The 19,099-nt window shown below is 37.8% G+C and overlaps 2 protein-coding genes and 1 long non-coding RNA gene across 3 annotated transcripts in view; all 3 read left to right on the forward strand.

Moving 5' to 3' along the window:
* Positions 1-19,099, forward strand: part of LOC134651510 (uncharacterized) — a 213,947-nt gene that overhangs the window by 157,919 nt on the left and 36,929 nt on the right. The window lies entirely within an intron of this gene.
* On the forward strand, positions 4,968-10,106 carry LOC134651615 (general odorant-binding protein 68-like). The gene is made up of 5 exons (XM_063506714.1): positions 4,968-5,000; positions 8,251-8,367; positions 8,980-9,125; positions 9,708-9,795; positions 10,004-10,106. Exons 1-5 carry the CDS (start codon positions 4,968-4,970, stop codon positions 10,082-10,084), a joined length of 465 nt encoding a protein of 154 aa, XP_063362784.1. The 3' UTR covers positions 10,085-10,106.
* LOC134651779 (uncharacterized) lies at positions 15,815-17,958 on the forward strand. Its single transcript, XM_063506887.1, has 2 exons — positions 15,815-16,855; positions 17,420-17,958. The coding sequence occupies exons 1-2, from the start codon at positions 16,015-16,017 to the stop codon at positions 17,833-17,835; spliced, it is 1,257 nt and encodes a 418-aa protein (XP_063362957.1). The 5' UTR covers positions 15,815-16,014; the 3' UTR covers positions 17,836-17,958.

Genomic DNA, 19,099 nt, shown 5'->3' on the forward strand with positions numbered 1-19,099 from the left:
AATAATAGTAAATTACTAACCATTATTAAATGAGTTACTAATGTATTGCAGAAAGTTTTTTGACATATATTTGTATTGCATTCGTTTTTGTAGGAGGTCGCAGCTCTAACCTAACCTAACCTATTTTTCTGACATCCATTCGTGCTTGTAGGAGGTCGCAGCTCTAACCTAACCTATTTTTCTGACAGCTATTCGTTTTTGTAGGAGGTCACAGCTCTAACCTAACCTAACCTATTTTTCTGACAGCCATTCGTTTTTGTAGGAGGTCGCAGCTCTAACCTAACCTAACCTATTTTTCTGACAGCCATTCGTGTTTGTAGGAGGTCGCAGCTCTAACCTAACCTAACCTATTTTTCTGACAGCCATTTGTTTTTGTAGGAGGTCGCAGCTCTAACCTAACCTAACCTATTTTTCTGACAGCCATTCGTTTTTGTAGGAGGTCGCAGCTCTAACCTAACCTATTTTTCTGACAGCCATTCGTTTCTGTAGGAGGTCGCAGTTCTAACATAACCTAACCTTCTTTTCTGGCACACGTCCAATTTTGTTGGGGTCGCAGTTCTTACTTAACTTAACCCACTTTTTTGCTAGCAGAAAAAATCATTATGCCATAATAAGAGTATGCTACAGGATGGTTATGGTACATAAGATTATGCTAAATGAAAGTCGGCAACAGTAATCTTCTGCTTAATGATATGCTGCAAAATGTATTGTATGCGTAGTAAATAGTAATGCCAAGTAATATTTACGCAAAATTATCATTCGACTAAAAGTGTTTCTGCGATACATGTTATGCGAAATGTATTTCTGACAAACAATATTATGCCAGATGAGGGGGAGTTACTAATGTATTGCAGAAAGTTTTTTGACATATATTTGTATTGCATAATGTTACTTGGCAGAAATGTTGTTAATAGTGAAATGAAATAGTATTTTAAACGAATATTGATTTCGCAGATAAATGTATTGCATACTATTTTCGTGGCATAAAGCTATCAAGTTTAATTAAAGGTGATGTTATAATAGTATTTTATGCAACCGTTGTTTAAGAGAGGTCAAGAAAGGCGAGTGGCGTGAGTAACAATTTGAGGTGATGCCGAAAATTGTTAATAAAGACGCCACGAGTATTTTTTGACTCAGTTAAACAACGTTGCATACAATACTTTTTCTACGACCTAGCACTTACTTTGAAATAAAATTGTAAATTTAATAAATATTTTTCATTCAAGAAATAGCAAAAATGGAGGGTACGGGCGGAAGAAGAATGAATGAAATTAAAAAAATCATGTCTATGGTTCACTTATTTGTCAGAGATGACATTTAATATAAGGTTGGCAACAATATATTTCATTCAATATTTTTTCAGTGGTAATTACACGAAGTATCGTAAAAGTGCCAAAAAAATACCGCGTGTGTGCCCAAATGCTTTTTTAGGGAATAGACTAAAGAGTTTGTCTTGACAACTGTAAGGTAGGGTTTTAAAAGACAAATAAAAGTACGGGAGTAGAAAAATGGTTTTAATTGACTTAGGTACCAATGTGCTGCAGTACCTAGTATGCTCTAACATAATCTGTTTTTATGGCAGTTGATCTTACTTTTCTGGTAGCCGTTCATTTTTGTAGGAGGTCGCAGCTCTAACCTAACCTAACCTATTTTTCTGACAGCCATTCGTTTTTGTAGGAGGTCGCAGCCCTAATCTAACCAAACCTATTTTTCTCACAGCCATTCTTTTTTGTAGGAGGTCGCAGCTCTAACCTAACCTAACCTATTTTTCTGACAGCCATTCGTTTTTGTAGGAGGTCGCAGCTCTAACCTAACCTAACCTATTTTTCTGACAGCCATTCGTGTTTGTAGGAGGTCGCAGCTCTAACCTAACCTATTTTTCTGACAGCTATTCGTTTTTGTAGGAGGTCACAGCTCTATCCTAACCTAACCTATTTTTCTGACAGCCATTCGTTTTTGTAGGAGGTCGCAGCTCTAACCTAACCTAACCTATTTTTCTGACAGCCATTCGTTTTTGTAGGAGGTCACAGCTCTAACCTAACCTAACCTATTTTTCTGACAGCCATTCGTTATTGTAAGAGGTCGCAGCTCTAACCTAACCTAACCTATTTTTCTGGCAGCCATTCGTGTTTGTAGGAGGTCGCAGCTCTAACCTAACCTAACCTATTTTTCTGACAGACATTCGTTTTTGTAAACCTAACCTATTTTTCTGACAGCCATTCGTTTTTGTAAGAGGTCGCAGCTCTAACCTAACCTATTTTTCTGACAGCCATTCGTTTCTGTAGGAGGTCGCAGTTCTAACATAACCTAATCTTCTTTTCTGGCACACGTCCAATTTTGTTGGGGTCGCAGTTCTTACTTAACTTAACCCACTTTTCTGCTAGCAAAAAAAAACATTATGCCATAATAAGCGTATGCTACAGGATGGTTATGGTACATAAGATTATGCTAAATGAAAGTCGGCAACAGTAATCTTCTGCTTAATGATATGCTGCAAAATGTATTGTATGCGTAGTAAATAGTAATGCCAAGTAATATTTACGCAAAATTAACATTCGACTAAAAGTGTTTCTGCGATACATGTTATGCGAAATGTATTTCTGACAGACAATATTATGCCAGATGAGGGGAACCCTTATTGAAAACATAGCGTTAATTTAAATTATTTAGGTATTTATTTATTTATAACTTCTTTTTGTAAAAAAAGACTGCTGATTAGGTACAGCACCCCTAGCACATGATTAGCGGGACAGTATCTCGCGGCGTGATAGACTACCCGTCTTTTTCTAACTATGTTAATAAAAGAGGGATGGGTAAAGACTGGTAAAGACTTTTGGGCTAAAACAATCATCTTGAGTCCGATGCTGGTTTTAATTTCCTGTTTGAAACTGTTATGGTTTTGATCTCACTCTTTTTAAACCACTGTTGACAGCGTCAGCTAGCGTGAGTCATCCTTATATCTGTCAAGATTTATTCAGCCATGCCCGGCTGATTGGTGATCACGTGGTGCACCCCATAGAAAACGAAGCTCCGGAACCTCCGGCCCTGGCCCGGTCTAGCGTGAGTCATCCTTTATTTAAATATCAGCGTGACGTAAACACTCTTAATTTCTTTAAAACAGGTACATAACATCGTTTTTCGGCTACGGCGCAAAAGTTTCCAAAGCCTTTTGGGCTGCCTGGTTTAATTTGTCTCCACCAAAGAAAACATTTACATAAAATTGCTCTCCATTATTCCTTTGGGGTTAAAATACATTTTCCTTGTAGTTGTTTTACATTAACAAGACAAATGAAATGGTCGGCTGTTAATGACAGGTTTTACAAACGCCAATACCTTGTTACATAAACGAAACCTGGGATCGACATTTAATTTAGGCTAAGCGTCAAATAAATTTCGTCCTCTAGTGGTGATTATGTAAAAAATAATGTAAATGCGTACTAAAAATGTTATGTTAAACATGTAGGAAACCTTTATGTCAGTTCATTAATTTATAACCTCCACAAAATACGAAACGTTTTAGTACTTACTTCCATTGTATAAAATATATGCCCTATTTAATTGTTTTTTTTTTTATTCAAACGTTTAATTATCAAACATGTAAAATTAGTGCAGGGTGGAGGTAGATGGGTTAGGTTACTAGGGCTATTGATTGTATGTATTTTTTTCTTTATGTACGGTACAGAAGACTCCATTATTCGAAATGCACTTGACACACTTGGCACACACATGTTCACAGATGTAGCTTTTTATTTTTATCGCGCAATATTGATTTCCGTCATCATAAGCAAATTTTTATAAACTTCCAAAAATTTGCAAATTATTTTTTAAACATAGTTCTTTAACTTTTTCTATGTTTGGTAATCTAATATCGTGGGTTCAAACCTCGGCTGTGCAGTTTAGAGCAGAAAAAACGTTCTCAAATAAAATTAAAAAATATGACTATAAATTATCAGGGGGCCGATTTTTGAAATTCGATCGTTCGATTTCGTCACTCGAAAATCCGTGGAAAACGGTGAAATGCTGATTTTTGAAATACGTGCGATAGAAATATGGCATCTAGTGGTATTGTATTGACCACTCGATATCAATTCTAATAGTAGAATTTAAATACCTAGTAGTGGAGATATTATTGAACGAAATACACGAAATCGAGCGGTCGAAATTAAAAAATCGGGCCCCAGGTTCCTTATCAGGTTATCATACACAGACAAGAGGGTAATTCCACTTATCTTTTACTAATATAAATAAATAGAAACCGGACAAGTGACGGACGGATAACAAGGGTTCCGTTTTTGTCTTTTGAGGTATGGAACCCTAATAAATGTTGTCCATTAGTGATCCTTGCATCACTTGCGTAAACAAGTGAGTCAGCGATTCAGCCAATGAGAATAAGCAAGTAAGTATGTATTCACATGATTTGTGGCTCATTTGCTTCGATTTCTCTACTATCTGGTTTACGGCACATAAACTCTAACGATGTGGCTTAAGTTTAGAGCGGTTAACTAGGAATATTTTTGTTATTTACTATAAAAAATATTTAAACAATATTGATAGGTGGGCGTTTTTTTTTTTTAAGTTGTCCCCTACACTTTTTTTTCAAATGTGGGATTTTTTATGTTATTTCTACTCAGAATCACGAGCTCTTTCTGTCCTAATAGGAGAAAAAAAGTGTCCCAAAATTTCCATACATTTTTCGATCTTTCCATTCCGCGACCGCCATACAAAGTCTTATGAAAAATCGTGACGGAATGGAAATAAAAACCTTAGGACACTTTTTTTCTCCTATTAGGATAGAAAGAGCTCGTGATTCTGAGTAGAAATAACATAAAAAATCCCAAATTTGAAAAAAAGTGTAGGGGACAACTTTAAAAAAAACGCCCAGGTACCGGAAATTTCTCCAGGCTGGTAATTTCCGCAAATTTAATATTGATCAGGTTACCCTTACAAACCGAAATGTCTTACAAACAATGTTTTATGTAGATGGCCTGGAGAAATTTCCGGTACGTGATCACCCGGCCCGGACCCGGAAAGCTCCGTCCCGTCGCTTGGACCGCTTAGGCCGCCATAAATAGCCGACACTTGTCGCCGCACGCCGACATAAACGCTGAGCAAACGGCGCAAGCACCTTATTGACTAAATGGCTAAACTCTTAATTGGATTGTGACCTAGAACCTGACACGTCATTGAAGAAGGTTGGAGGAAAGAACGGGTTAAAGATGGCCTGAACGAAGAAATCAAATTATGAGATTATTATTATATTATTGTGGTATTTTGCAATTCATTTGTTTCTAACAAGTGATCGTTATCGGAAAACAAAAATATTTAAACATCAATCATAATTTTCTTTGGAATCGAATATTTAGGTGCGGATAAAAAACACAGTGCACAGTGCATTAAGAATTTCGTTGGCAATAACGAAAAAAAAAATAACTATTCTATTCTATTATTGAATAGAATAGTTTTTTTTAATGAAACAAATGAATTGCAATTAAAATACCACGGAAAAATGCGTTACAGAGTTTTACCAAAAACAATAAACAGAAAATGATGCATAATTAATATTGCTTGTGGGTTAATTTATTTCAATAAACGATATGAAATGGGCGGCGCCTCCTGTTTAAAAGTCGGTTAACAAAAGATTTTTGTTCGACACAAAATATAGGAAGGAAACGAATAGGACACCGGTAGTGTTACATGATCCAGCAATGCTATGTTTATATAATTCATTAGACTAGTAGTTTTTCGCTTTCGTGTTTTCTAAACAATCTCTTAAGGGGACACTTTTCAACAAGTGGCTTTGTGTTATATATTAAAATTCTCGCGATTAGCCTAAAAATTTTAAAATTAAAAAATACTTCGTTGAGTCATTATCTCTGGTCTGAAAATAAATGATATTAATTATCGCCCATTTACCGTTTCTGCAACAGCGACGGACGAACGGGCGGGATAATAGACGAAGCTCTTTATACATTTTTGACTTCTAAAAACGGTCGATATAAATGACACTTATCTGACACTGATACATATTACCTCCTGATAGTTATCTCTTCTCCATAAATGTACAGTCACTTGCAATAATATGTTACACAACGAAGGCCCCAAACATATCTTCATAAAAGTTTTTTGGCTATATAAAATTATATAGGCAAAACTCTTGTGCAACATTGCAATATTTTCCAACAAGCACGGTGTACACTTGCGTCGCTCACACCACAATTTCGGTGAGATTTTTTTTTTGAGATCTTGTCACACTTTTACCCATGGTCTAATAAAACATGGTCTTCTCTTCCCAGAGTGACACAGGCGTACGTCACAATAACATTGCCACTTTATTTCAACATAACATGTTACATGGGTACATTATATCTATGGTTAATAAGTTAAAATATTTCTTTATAATTTTGTAATTTTCATTTATATGTATTTTATCTTAAATTTTACAATAACACGTCATTTTTAATTATTCGTTAGCAATATCTTCCGATTCACGAAAGAAATTTCAGACGTTCGGCTAATTCTGTTTACACTACTGGCAACACAGGATAGCGCTGTCAGATTTGACAATCGCCATTTTGTCCCTGACCGTCATCCTTGTCTAACGCGTGTTAATTGTTATTTCCTTCTCGCTCAGTGTCAGCAGTCGCAGTGTTTTCCAAACTTTTCACGTCGTAAGCTTGGTAAGTAATAATAATAAGACTAAAAAAATAAATAAAAAAATCTTTAGTAATCAACTCCAGACCAGAAGAAATTAAAACGAAAATTGCTTAAAGTGTCGAACACCGTTTATTGATTAACTTTGAATTAGTTTTTCAAACGTTTGTCTTGTATAGATAAATAAAGTTTAATTTAATACATTAGATTTGTTTTATTTTACTATATTTCTACATGAATAACTTAAAATGAATGCCGTTAAATTAATTTTCATCGTTGGTTAAAATTCTCCCACATTTTAAAGTTTGAGAACCTGTTGTGTCTGACGTAGGCCTGCTAAGTTAGGTCATTCGCGAATTTCGGAAGAGAGTACCAGACGGAGTATATTATTATACCATGCTTTTACCTATATTTATTTTAGTTCGTTTTTCTGTCCCGCTCCAACATCACAGTATACAATTATGCTCCAGTTTCAATCGAAATTAAAGTTTGCTAGTACAAAAAAACGTGTGGAACGCACGCCGATTCGGTTGTGGCGAATCCCCCTTAAATTCAAAACAATACGAATGGTTTATATTGACTTCATTCATTGTTCTGCACTATATTCTTATTTTAGTCATTGAGAGACTAAAACCAATACTATTTAGTCTTCATTGATAAATAAATAAAAAAAAAACGTTAATTAACAATGGAAAGTACAATGCAATTAATATTTTTAGCAGTGTTTTTAAAAGTAAGTAGGTATTGTTTTAATTAATCGATTTAGTTGGAGGCGGAGAAATGTCGAAATCGAAGAACTCATAGCCGAACCAAATATAATTGAGACCAAAGCACAGCATCTCTGTTGGCTGGGCCACCTCGAAAGAATGGGAGTAGATCGTGCTGTAACGAGGGACTTAGGTCGAAAATTGACGTGAATCCGCGCAGGACCGGGTAAAATGACGTGCTTTTGTGTTGGAGGCCAAGACTAATTTTGGGTCATCGCACCAAACTAGTAAGTAGTAATAGTAGGTAAGTAAGTAAGTTTTAATTACTTAATACGTAAAGGTATATTTAGGGTTAAGAAAAAGAAAAAAAAAAGTGAAATGGTTGAATGGGTGAACGTTGTGGTTTTGTTAACTCACATAGAAATTGTAATTCCTACTATACTACTGTTTTTAATTTAACACTATTTCAGGTTATTTCTGCTCAAGATGCAGCTATACGGTCTTTTTTTACAAAATTGTCATCGCCACTATGCAAACAAATACCAGCGGTAAGAAATACCTACTTTAATAAAGGGTTAGGCGGCCTAGTCAAGATGACAATCGCTTGCGCTTTGCCATCGAATCGCTTTGTGTCTCTCTATCACTCTTCTATATCAGTGTGACAGTGACAGTTGCGTTTCGTTCGCTACGGAGCTAAATCTACCTAAATCAGTAGTTTCTTGCTTCTGCATGTCAAACGGAATTTCAAAAAGTCCCTTCTGTTTGGTTGGTTGTTGGTTTAGAGGGTGGGCCCTATAAAAACCTGACATACTTTAAACTCATTAATTCAATATAATTTATTCTGAATAATTACTCAATGTTATATCAGTAATGACGCTGTACTTGATTTCAGGAAGAGCCCTCTCGATGCTGCAAAATTCCAGACCTGTTCGAAATAGAAACTAATGCAGGATGCAGTAGTGGGACGCATGAAGTAGGCCGAGGGTTCGCCAATCGTGGAACATCTGATGTAGGTATACTATATAATATCTTTATATTTATAAAATAAAACTAAATTAAAACTAATACTAATTAAAGCTAAAAAATACATCTAAACAAGTTTTTGGCAAAAATTTCATTTTTGGTACAAGCTTTTATCGCTGACTGTACTTTTCTTACGACAGACAACTAATACTCATCGAAACAATTCTAAAAAAACCCTAACACAATTAGGTTGCGTTGTTTCATCACAGAGTTCCTATGGCCACCTCCTGTCTCCATCATCAGATCAGCTCGATGGTACCATAATATTGCATTGTCACCCGACTTACATGTGTATGCAAAATTTGAGCCCAATCGGAAACCGGGAAGTGGATCAAATTTAACTTGCAAGATTCCATTACATAGTTACATACAGGTCGACCAACCTAATAAAAGCGTGTTAAAAATTGGACTCCTTGGCATGGTGCCGACGATGCTGGCAGCATTTCCCTGCTATATTGCGATACTAAGAGGTATTACCTAATACGTTGCGAGGAATCTGTCAGCTCTTCGGTCATTAGTGAAGTCGACCAGTCTTTAAGTTATACCTATTATTACCTGTTGGTTTTTCTATTATACTAATCTTAGTTTTATTCCACAGTGTGCAGAAAGAACTTGCTTACTCCGGAAAAACGATTTGCTGTTCGACAACGATGAGATTGACAAAGACTCCGTCAAACAGTACCTGGACGAGTGGGTATCGAAGAGGAGGGAGTTCCTGCCTGCAGTTAATGCTGTTAAAGATATGTGGGTGATGGCTAACTTTACATGAGAACAAGTCCGTACATGGACAGAAAGTATTCTAAGTTGATTGAGGAAGGAGTTACAATTAGCCTTTATACTGAACAGTTAGAAGAGAATTATAACAATGATCTTAAAACAAATAGTTTTCGTCGAGACTTGTCAAATTTAATAATAGTAAATGGTAATGCTTAATTGTAAGGTGCATTTGATTAATTTCGAAAGCGGTGTCATTTTGAAAATGCAAATAATATCTACTAAACTATACGTTTCTACTGTAGCAACACTAAGCATGATACCTTGATAAGAGTTGCAGTGGCGTGAAGGGGCCCACTGATTACCAGTCCGCCGGACGATATCGGCCTGTCAGTTGTTCGGAGCTGTCAACTTTTTGTTCTAACAGGCCTATATCGTCCGGCGGACTGTTAATCAGTGGGCACCTTAAGTGTTGCTAAAGAACTTACTACATATTACTTGCTCACTCTTACATAGTATGCTTCCAGTTTTTAAAACGACGCAGAGATATAAACCCAGTATCTTCTGAACTTTCTTTATGATGATGAATTACCTCCTATTCTAATGTTGCAGCTGTCTTGGTAAGAAGCCTATGCTTGGACCCAATGAGATGTGTGACGCGGACAAACTACTTTTCTGCATGAATTCTAATTTCTATAACGTAAGATTTGTAATCTCTTGCATTTCATAATTCATAACATTTTCAGACAACACTTGTCTTGTTAATTAGTCTGCACTGACAGAAGTTGATATTCTTTGTAAACTATTATAGGCCAAATTCCGGTTTATTTGTGCATTCGTTTCCTAATTCCAAAAACCAAAAAAACAAATGAGGCTATCATTGACTACATCAATTATTTATTTTTCAGAAATGTCCTAACTGGCTGGACACCGAAGTCTGCACTGCATTACGAGCATTTTTGGAAGGCTGCATGCCTTATTACGATTAATCATAACTGACTATATGAAATTTATGAAATTAGAATGTTGTACTTGCTAAAAGTGGTTTAAAACTTCTGTCTGCCTCATATAGGTATGATGGTAGGCCATGAGTACCATGGAACTCAATTTCCAAGTTAAAAAAAATTTATACCTAGTGTTTCTTACGGTTGTTTTGCGTTGTGAGGCAGAACTCAAGGTAGAGAAAGAAATAAGAGGTACGAGTACATACTTACATAGAAATAAGATTGAGATTATTATGATCTTAAGTGTGAAATTCATAGATCAATCAAATTTGACCACATTTGAAGGCAGAATTAAAGACCAAGTAGGTAGGTAATATTTTTTTGAAATGTTGCGTACTTATAGTTTTTTTTTTTAACTTATCGTTACATTACAGACCGAAATATTCTGTATGGATATTTTTTCAAGGTTATTTGAAGCAATCATTAGTAGGTAGTACAGTTGTATATAAGTATATAGGTAGTTTATAAGTTATCTCTCTCGAATATTTGATAACATTCGTTTGTATTAGATTCCGACAATGTAGTAGTATATGGTGTAAATAAAATAACTATAGGTACATATTTTTATTTTGGCTTTTATTTCCAAAAACTAAACTATGAAATTAATAATTTTAAGATAAATTCATAACCATCACTAGGTACCAGATAATAATTTGTAGCATCTTTATACCTACTTTTTTGATGAAATAATAGCAGGTTACCTACATGTTGTAACCATCAAGGGAATTCCTTGTAGTTTTCAAAGTTTTCATTGGTTAACATTGCATAGTTACCTATCGTGTCTGTAACTTTTGGAAATAAATCATAACAAATTAGGAAGAACGTAGGTTTATTCCCACAGGTACAGATGCAGGTTTATACCTACACCAACCTACACTTCTACACACTTATATGTATATATATACTTATGTACACTTATCAGGCGAATCTTTTATCCACGTGATATATAAGTTTGACGACCGGTCTGGCCTAGTGAGTAGTGAGTGACTCTGCCTGTGTAGCCGATGGTCCTGGGTTCGAATCCCGGTATTTTTATTTGTGTGATGAGCACTGATATTTGTTCCTGAGTCTTGGGGCTCGATTCGGATTTTGTAATAGACATCTATTAGATATCTTTTAGACATCGCCAAGATACGATAACGATATGTTTAAGATCTAACCTGTCAAATTTGACATTTCCGCGATTCTGGAGATATTCTTGAACGATTTCCACAAGATATTACTTAGAGATCTAATAGATATCTAACACGATCTATCGTAAAAGTGACATTGGTTGCCCGAATTGCGCTGCAAAAGAGAACTAGTTGAAATCTAAACTATAACGTATCTAGAATGGATCTAGTACGTGTCGTCTCTTGTGAATATCTTGAAGTTCGAATACGGCAGTTAGGTGTTTTCTATGTATGTATGACTGTATGTCAAGCTCAAGAAGGCTTGTGTTGTGGGTGCTCAGAGAACGATATTATATATATCGCTGAGCACCCACAACACAAGCCTTCTTGAGCTTACTGTGGGACTCAGTCCCACAGTCAATCTGTGTAGGAATTTCCTATAATATTTATTTATTATTTATAAGTGTGCCTTTTAACACCATTTAATTGCAGTCAAACGCATCACATAGACTTTCACGAAAAGTATAGGTACAATATAAAAGGTGTTATACTTACCTAGTCCCACCTGTGAATTTTGTCACACCACTCATAACCACCGTATATTTATTTATTTATTTATATGAGCCTACAGTGTCACTGCTGAGCAAAGGCAACCACCGTAGGTATCATACATTCGGAAAATCATTCAACTTTTATATTCAATTTAAATTTTCTAATATCACGTAGGTACGGTGTCAAAGATAATGTGTTCACGCACCTACTAGCGACATCTAGCGGCGCTGCGACGACAACTGCTATACCGCCCCTCTCCGCGCTCATCTTGTCTCGTTCATTCGCCTCGATATACGACACGATAAACACGTTACTCGTTACATTTAAATTTTGAGCTGTATAAAGCCACTTTTCGTAATAAACGAATTTTCTACATATTTAAATAAACGTCTTCATTGAATGGACCCTGGAAAACCACCGAATCCTGCACATAATTTGATCCTCGAGCCGGATACTGCGAGAGAAGTCAGCTCGTCGGGAAGACGAAATACCCTTGCGAGACGACACCAGCACCTCATCAGCGTCTGCAGCAGTGAACGGTCAGGTCTACCAATCCCGTTTATTCCTTTCCTAATCGATCTGTGTTAAAACCGAGTTTTTTTGTGCATTCCAGTGCCGCTCGTTACGCAAGTCGCGCAGCAGCAGTTTGTGATCTACCGTACCAGTTTGGAATTTGTGCACGTGAGTAGTTCCAATTTCTCTTAATCTTTCGAAATGGGTGAGGGGGATGAAACTGGTGCTAAATTGACTATTCCTTCTGGATCAGGGTCACCTAGAAAAAGTCAGGCTACAATTTCAGACCTACGCAAACAAAGGGGTACCTTGAAAGGCCGGCTTACGCAATTCAAAAAATTCGTTGATTCTCTTTTATCGGTGACTCCTTCTAAAGTACAAATTGCTGAATTAAAATTACGTATGCAAGCAGCTACAGAGACCTTTAAAAATTTTAATGACATTGAAAGCCAAATCGAACTTTACTCTCCAGAAACAGAAATGTCAGCCAATTCTGAATACGTAGAAACTTTCGAGGAGTTATATTTCGGTACTATGGCTAGCGCTAATTGTTTAGTCGATGGTGTGGAGACAAATAACGTTACTATTTCAAGTTGTGACCATGCCGTGAACAAACCGTTTTCAAAATTTAAACTACCCGAAATTAAATTGCCCTCGTTCGATGGTTCGTATGATCGTTGGCTCGAATTTAAACATTCTTACGAAACAATGATCCATAAACATTCCGATCTCGACGCGATTCAAAAGTTTCATTACCTTCGATCATCGCTAAGTGGTAGTGCATTACAAGTAATTAGTGCGTTAGAATTCACGGCTGCCAACTACATTCAAGCATGGGAATTGCTTGAAATTCGCTTTCATAACCCTAGGCTTTTAGTACATAATCACATAAAATCGTTGTTCAATATTTCAGCCTTGAAACAAGAATCTTCGACTCAAATACGTAGACTGATAGATACCGTGTTACGTAATTTACGCGCTTTAAAAACGTTAGATGAACCTACCGACTCGTGGGATACGTTGATTATTCATTTAATTGTGTCGAAACTCGATACGACCACGGAGCGTAAGTGGGAATCTCACATAGGGTCTATCTCGGATAAGTCAATCAATAATGAGTCTAAGAAACTTAAGCTGGAAGATCTCTTATCGTTCCTCAGAAACCGGGCGGATACGTTAGAAATGATAAACTCTAATCACTCTAAGGCACCGACCGCGGTTACTACTAAGCCTAATTACACGTCCAATAAACCTACGCAAGTGGTCAGTTGTGTCTCTGCTAGTGTCAATGCTAATAATAAATCAAAGCCTTTAAATAATAAACGTTTTCGAAACTGCGCGATGTGTAACGAGAATCATGCGCTTTATACGTGTGCTAAGTTTTTAAATTTAACTGTCCAAGATAGGTTAAACTTAATTCGTAATAAAAACTTATGTAATAACTGTTTACGCGAAGGGCATTCCTTAAATGAATGCATATTCGGTCCGTGTAAGCAGTGTCAACAAAAACATAATAGTTTATTGCATATGGATAGTACTCGCGATGATAATGTGTGCGTGAGGCCGTCGAGTGCGCCTGCACACAGCGCGCCGTTATCAGTGCCGAGTACATCTAGCTACTGTGTATCAGCTGACCGCGCGCCTATGGCTGAGTGCGAAGGTGGCGCGGAAGGTAATCGGTTCATTCCCAGGCGAGGCTTACTTACTACTGCGTTAATAGAAGTAGCCGACGCGAACAATCAATTCCATACGTGTCGTGCGTTTTTAGACAATGGGAGTGAACATTGTTTAATAACGGAAGAGTTACGTAATCGATTAAACGTTAAAAACATACAGTCCACTATTCAGATTTCCGGTGTTTCAGAAATAGTTACACAATCAAATCAGTCATGCGATGTAACTATAAGATCTAAAAATTCGGATTATTCTATGTCATTAAGGTGTTTTGTCTTGAAGCGCGTAACATCCAGTTTGCCCTCGACTTACATAGACTTAGATAGTATACGTATTCCTGATAACATTCAGTTAGCAGATCCCAATTTTAACGTGCCTTCAGAAATCGATATACTGATAGGTTCAGAGATATTTTGGGACCTTTTAGACGGTGAAAAGATTCGATTGCCAACAGGGCCGTACTTAATAAATTCGAAATTCGGCTGGTTGGTATCTGGTCCAAATAATACACGGAACTTGCGCATTAATAATCAAGTCCATTGTTATTTTACTCAAACGATTGACTCTCAACTTAGAAAGTTTTGGGAGATCGAGGATATCCCTCAGGTAGATAGTATTCTTACAGCTGACGAGCAGAAATGTGAGGATATTTTTATCAATACGACTAAACGCGAAGAAGACGGTCGGTTCTCCGTCCGAATGCCGCTAAGAGAATCAGCTGATACGTTGGGCGATTCTTATACGTTAGCGAAAAATCGATTTTTATCCTTAGAACGTAAACTAGAACGTTTGCCGGAATATAAACGTTTATATTGTGATTTCATGCGAGAGTACGAAGAAATGGGTCACATGACTCGTGTTACCGACTATGGTACACCTAATTACTTCCATCCTCATCATGGTGTATTTAGGGAGGGGAGTGCCACCACTAAATTACGCGTTGTGTATAGTGGTGCTGCCCCCACCACCACGAATAAATCGTTGAATAGCATTCAGCTGCCGTGTCCAGCACTTCAAAACGATATTTTTGCTATTCTGCTACGTTTCCGTCAATACAAGTACGTTGCTTGTGCTGACGTGGAGAAAATGTTTCGGCAGGTTTTGATCCAACCAGATCAAAGATCCTTGCAAATGATCCTCTGGCGTGAAAAACCTACCGATCCATTACACGTTTATGAACTCAATACGGTCACGTATGGGCAAACTAGTGCGCCATATTTAAGTCAACGTTGTATACGTCAGTTAGCGTTGGAATGTGGTGATGACGTCATCGCGCGCGTTATCAACCAAGATATATTCGTAGACGATTTGATCACGGGAGATGATGATTTCCAAAATTTACTTGACATATGTCAAAAAACGTATGACGTTCTGCAATCAGGATGCTTTCCTTTACGTAAATGGACCTTTAATTGTGACGTTACGCAGGATAAGTCCAAGGAGCATTTTGTTGGTGAGCACACCCAGAACAAAACGCTCGGGGTAGGTTGGGATAATACGCGCGATGAATTGTATTACACTACAAAAATCGATCCCTCGCCTAACTCATCGTACTTAAATAAACGAATGATGTTATCGATTATTTCACAGATTTACGATCCGTTAGGTTTACTTTCTCCTGCGGTGATAATTTCCAAAATTTTGCTTCAAAAATTATGGTTAAGTCGTATCGATTGGGACACCCCGGTCCCAGAAGACATTAAATCGATGTGGAATAATTTCATAAATACTTTGAGCCGTTTAAACGATTTACGGATTCTGCGTCATGTAAGGGGTGTACACACTCGACACACGGAATTGCATATTTTCTCAGATGCATCGTTGCATGCTTACGGCGCGTGCGCTTATATTCGGACATATGCTGAAGGGTCGGATGTAACTGTTAGATTATTGTGTGCTAAAAGTAAAGTCGCACCCCTGAAATCTCTAACTATCCCGAAACTCGAACTTTCAGGAGCGCTCGTTGGTGCTAAACTTTACAAGAAAATAACCGATTCCTTAAGGTTAGCGTTCACTAAAGTTTACTTCTGGTGTGACTCGACTATAGTAATTTCGTGGTTAGGCATGTCTCCGCATTTATTGAAGCCTTTTGTTCAAAATCGCGTTACGCAAATAAACGATCTCACCGGTAATGCGACATGGTTGCATGTGAGAAGCGAAGACAACCCTAGTGATTTATTGTCTAGAGGCGTTGCTTTAGATAATTTAATTGATTGTAACTTGTGGTGGTTCGGACCATCATTTTTGCAAGACACAAAATCGGATTTTATTCATGACGATACGAGTAAAAATACGGCAATCGAAGATTTACCCGAGTTACGTTCGACCGCGGTAAGTTTAGTTTGCAATCAGCAAGATGAACTATTTAATTTCGATAGATGTTCGTCTTACAATAAATTAATTAGAATCGGCGCGTATGTACTCCGCTTTATATTAAACTCACGCATTAACTCTGAGCGTAAACAACTCCGCCAAACCGGTTCATTATCGGTGGACGAGCTGAGTGCATCACGTCTTATGCTAGTTAGATTTGCACAGATGCAATCATTTCCGGACGTCTACGATAGTTTACTTAAAAATAAACCGATTAAGACGAATAGTAAACAATATAATCGTATATACGGTCTTAACGTGTTTTTAGATGATCGTAATAATTCAAAAGTGATTAGAGTCGGTGGTAGATTGTGTAATTCCACAAGTTTCGATTACAACAAAAAACATCCCATGTTATTGTGCAGTAAACATAAGTTAACGGTGTTGTTATTCAATTATGAACACAAGCGGCTGCTACATGGCGGACCGCAGCTACTCTTATCTACTTTGCGTGAATGTTGGTGGCCTTTAGGTGCGCGAAATTTGGCAAGGAAGATAGTTCGAGAATGCGTTACCTGTATTCGAATGAAAGGTAAAGTACCTAGTCCTATCATGGGTAATGTTATTTTGGATCGTTTAGAGCCTGGTTTCCCGTTCATTCGCACAGCCGTTGATTATGGCGGGCCAATTTTCATCCTTAATCGAAAGGGGAGAGGAGCTCAGCTTATTAAATCGTATATTTGTTTGTTTATATGTATGGTCACACGAGCCGTTCATTTGGAACTTGTTACGAGTCTCACCACTGAAGATTATTTATTAGCGCTTAAACGTTTTATTAGTAGACGAGGAAAGCCTCATATTATTTATTCGGATAACGGAAAATGCTTTGTTGGGGCCGAAAAAGAATTTTCCACATTTTTTAAAAATAATTCGAAGGATATAGTCGATTTCGCTGCCAATGACGGCATCAAATTCAGTTTCATTCCTCCTTATTCCCCCCATTTTGGCGGATTGTGGGAGGCTGGAATAAAAGCGTGCAAATTTCATTTAAAACGGGTAGTAGGTAATGCTAGGTTAACGTACCAGGAATTCAGCTCGGTTTTGACACAGGCCCAAGCCATCCTGAATTCCCGGCCCATGTCACCCTTGTCCACAGATCCTACTGATCTATCCCCGCTCACGCCTGCCCATTTCCTAATTGGTCGGCCGTTGACCTGCCCTGCTAGCGAGGACCTGACGGACGTGCAGCCTTCCCGCCTGTCTCGCTACGCCAGGATCGAAGCCCTACGTCAACACTTCTGGCGTCGTTGGGCCACGGAGTACGTTGCGGAGCTCCAGCGACGAACCAAGTGGAAGACGCAGAAAGACGACATAGCGTTAAACAGTCTCGTTCTAATCAAGGACGATAACCTGCCTCCTCTCAAATGGCGGTTAGGCCGAATCACGCGTCTATACCCTGGGAGCGATGGCGTGAACCGTGTCGCCGACATCCTCACGGCGACAGGAACAATACGACGCAGCTTTTCAAAGATCTGCCCGCTACTACCAGAGCCGGCAGACCTAGACGGATGAAGACTACTTTGGGAGACGGTGCTCCCAAGGCCGGGGGCATGTTCACGCACCTACTAGCGACATCTAGCGGCGCTGCGACGACAACTGCTATACCGCCCCTCTCCGCGCTCATCTTGTCTCGTTCATTCGCCTCGATATACGACACGATAAACACGTTACTCGTTACATTTAAATTTTGAGCTGTATAAAGCCACTTTTCGTAATAAACGAATTTTCTACATATTTAAATAAACGTCTTCATTGAATGGACCCTGGAAAACCACCGAATCCTGCACATAATGCTATATGGGGGTTTTCGGAGGCGAAAAATCGTCCTAGCTAGGTTTTATCTCTGAGAAAACGCGCATTTTTGAGTTTAATGTACATATTAATAAATATATATAAATATACAAAAATTGCTCGTTAAAAGTTATAAGATAAAATTCCCTTTAATAAATAAAATAAAAATAAAATACGATAAGATTTGGTATTATATAATACGATAAGAGTAAGCAAGGAGTAAGGCACAAAAATGTAAAGATGACTTTGACGTCGACTGTCATGTGTTTTAAAGTATTTTATTTTGAAGATTGATGAAAGCGTATAGATATTTATTCTTATACTTTATAATGGTTTATTATTCAGAACACGGCTCATCTTGATGAACAAAGAAATATTCTTTCTTTTGAGTAAATAAAATGTCTTTAACCAGAATATTGCTATGAACAGGGTATCAAATTAAATTGCTTTGCGTGTTTAATGAACTGAATATACGAATAATAATCAAGAGTCGGGTATCGATTTCTCATTGCCTTAAATTGCATTGATGGGAAATTATTTGATATCCATTGACAGTTCACAATCAAGGGGACGAATATTGGAGTTTTAATGAAATATGTCATTGACTTATATCCAGGGTCGGATCTAGGGTAGAGCGAGTGGAGCGGCCGCTGGCAAGGGGAGCGCCAAAATGGAAAAAAAGTTTTAAAAGACGCGAGTGTGGCGAGGGGGTGGAAAATACGCTTGAAAACTTCAACGAAGGGCGTCAAAACTAGATTTCGCTCTACCCTGACCAAGGGCTCGGGCCGGATATCATGGTGTAATATATACTCCGCCTGGTACTCTCTTCCGACCACGTGACTGACACAAGCCTGCGTCATCATGCGACAGCGCTATATGATAATATGCGATAGCGCTATATAAAGTGGCAATGTTATTGTGACGTAGGCTTGTGTCACTCTGTACGGATATGATGGTCGTTCTTGTCTACGTGACAGCGTGATAA

The sequence above is a fragment of the Cydia amplana genome, chromosome 10 (assembly GCF_948474715.1).
Source record: "Cydia amplana chromosome 10, ilCydAmpl1.1, whole genome shotgun sequence".
Lineage (NCBI taxonomy): Eukaryota > Metazoa > Arthropoda > Insecta > Lepidoptera > Tortricidae > Cydia > Cydia amplana.

Coding starts and splice junctions, on each gene's coding strand:
- LOC134651779 (XM_063506887.1), top strand. CDS start 16,015: ATGTCTCCGCATTTATTGAAGCCTTTTGTTCAAAATCGCGTTACGCAA. Junction 16,856..17,419: donor TACCTGTATTCGAATGAAAG/GTAAAGTACCTA, acceptor CCTTGTCCACAG/ATCCTACTGATCTATCCCCG.
- LOC134651615 (XM_063506714.1), top strand. CDS start 4,968: ATGTTTTATGTAGATGGCCTGGAGAAATTTCCG. Junction 8,368..8,979: donor CCAATCGTGGAACATCTGAT/GTAGGTATACTA, acceptor TTTATTCCACAG/TGTGCAGAAAGAACTTGCTT. Junction 9,126..9,707: donor GTTAATGCTGTTAAAGATAT/GTGGGTGATGGC, acceptor CTAATGTTGCAG/CTGTCTTGGTAAGAAGCCTA.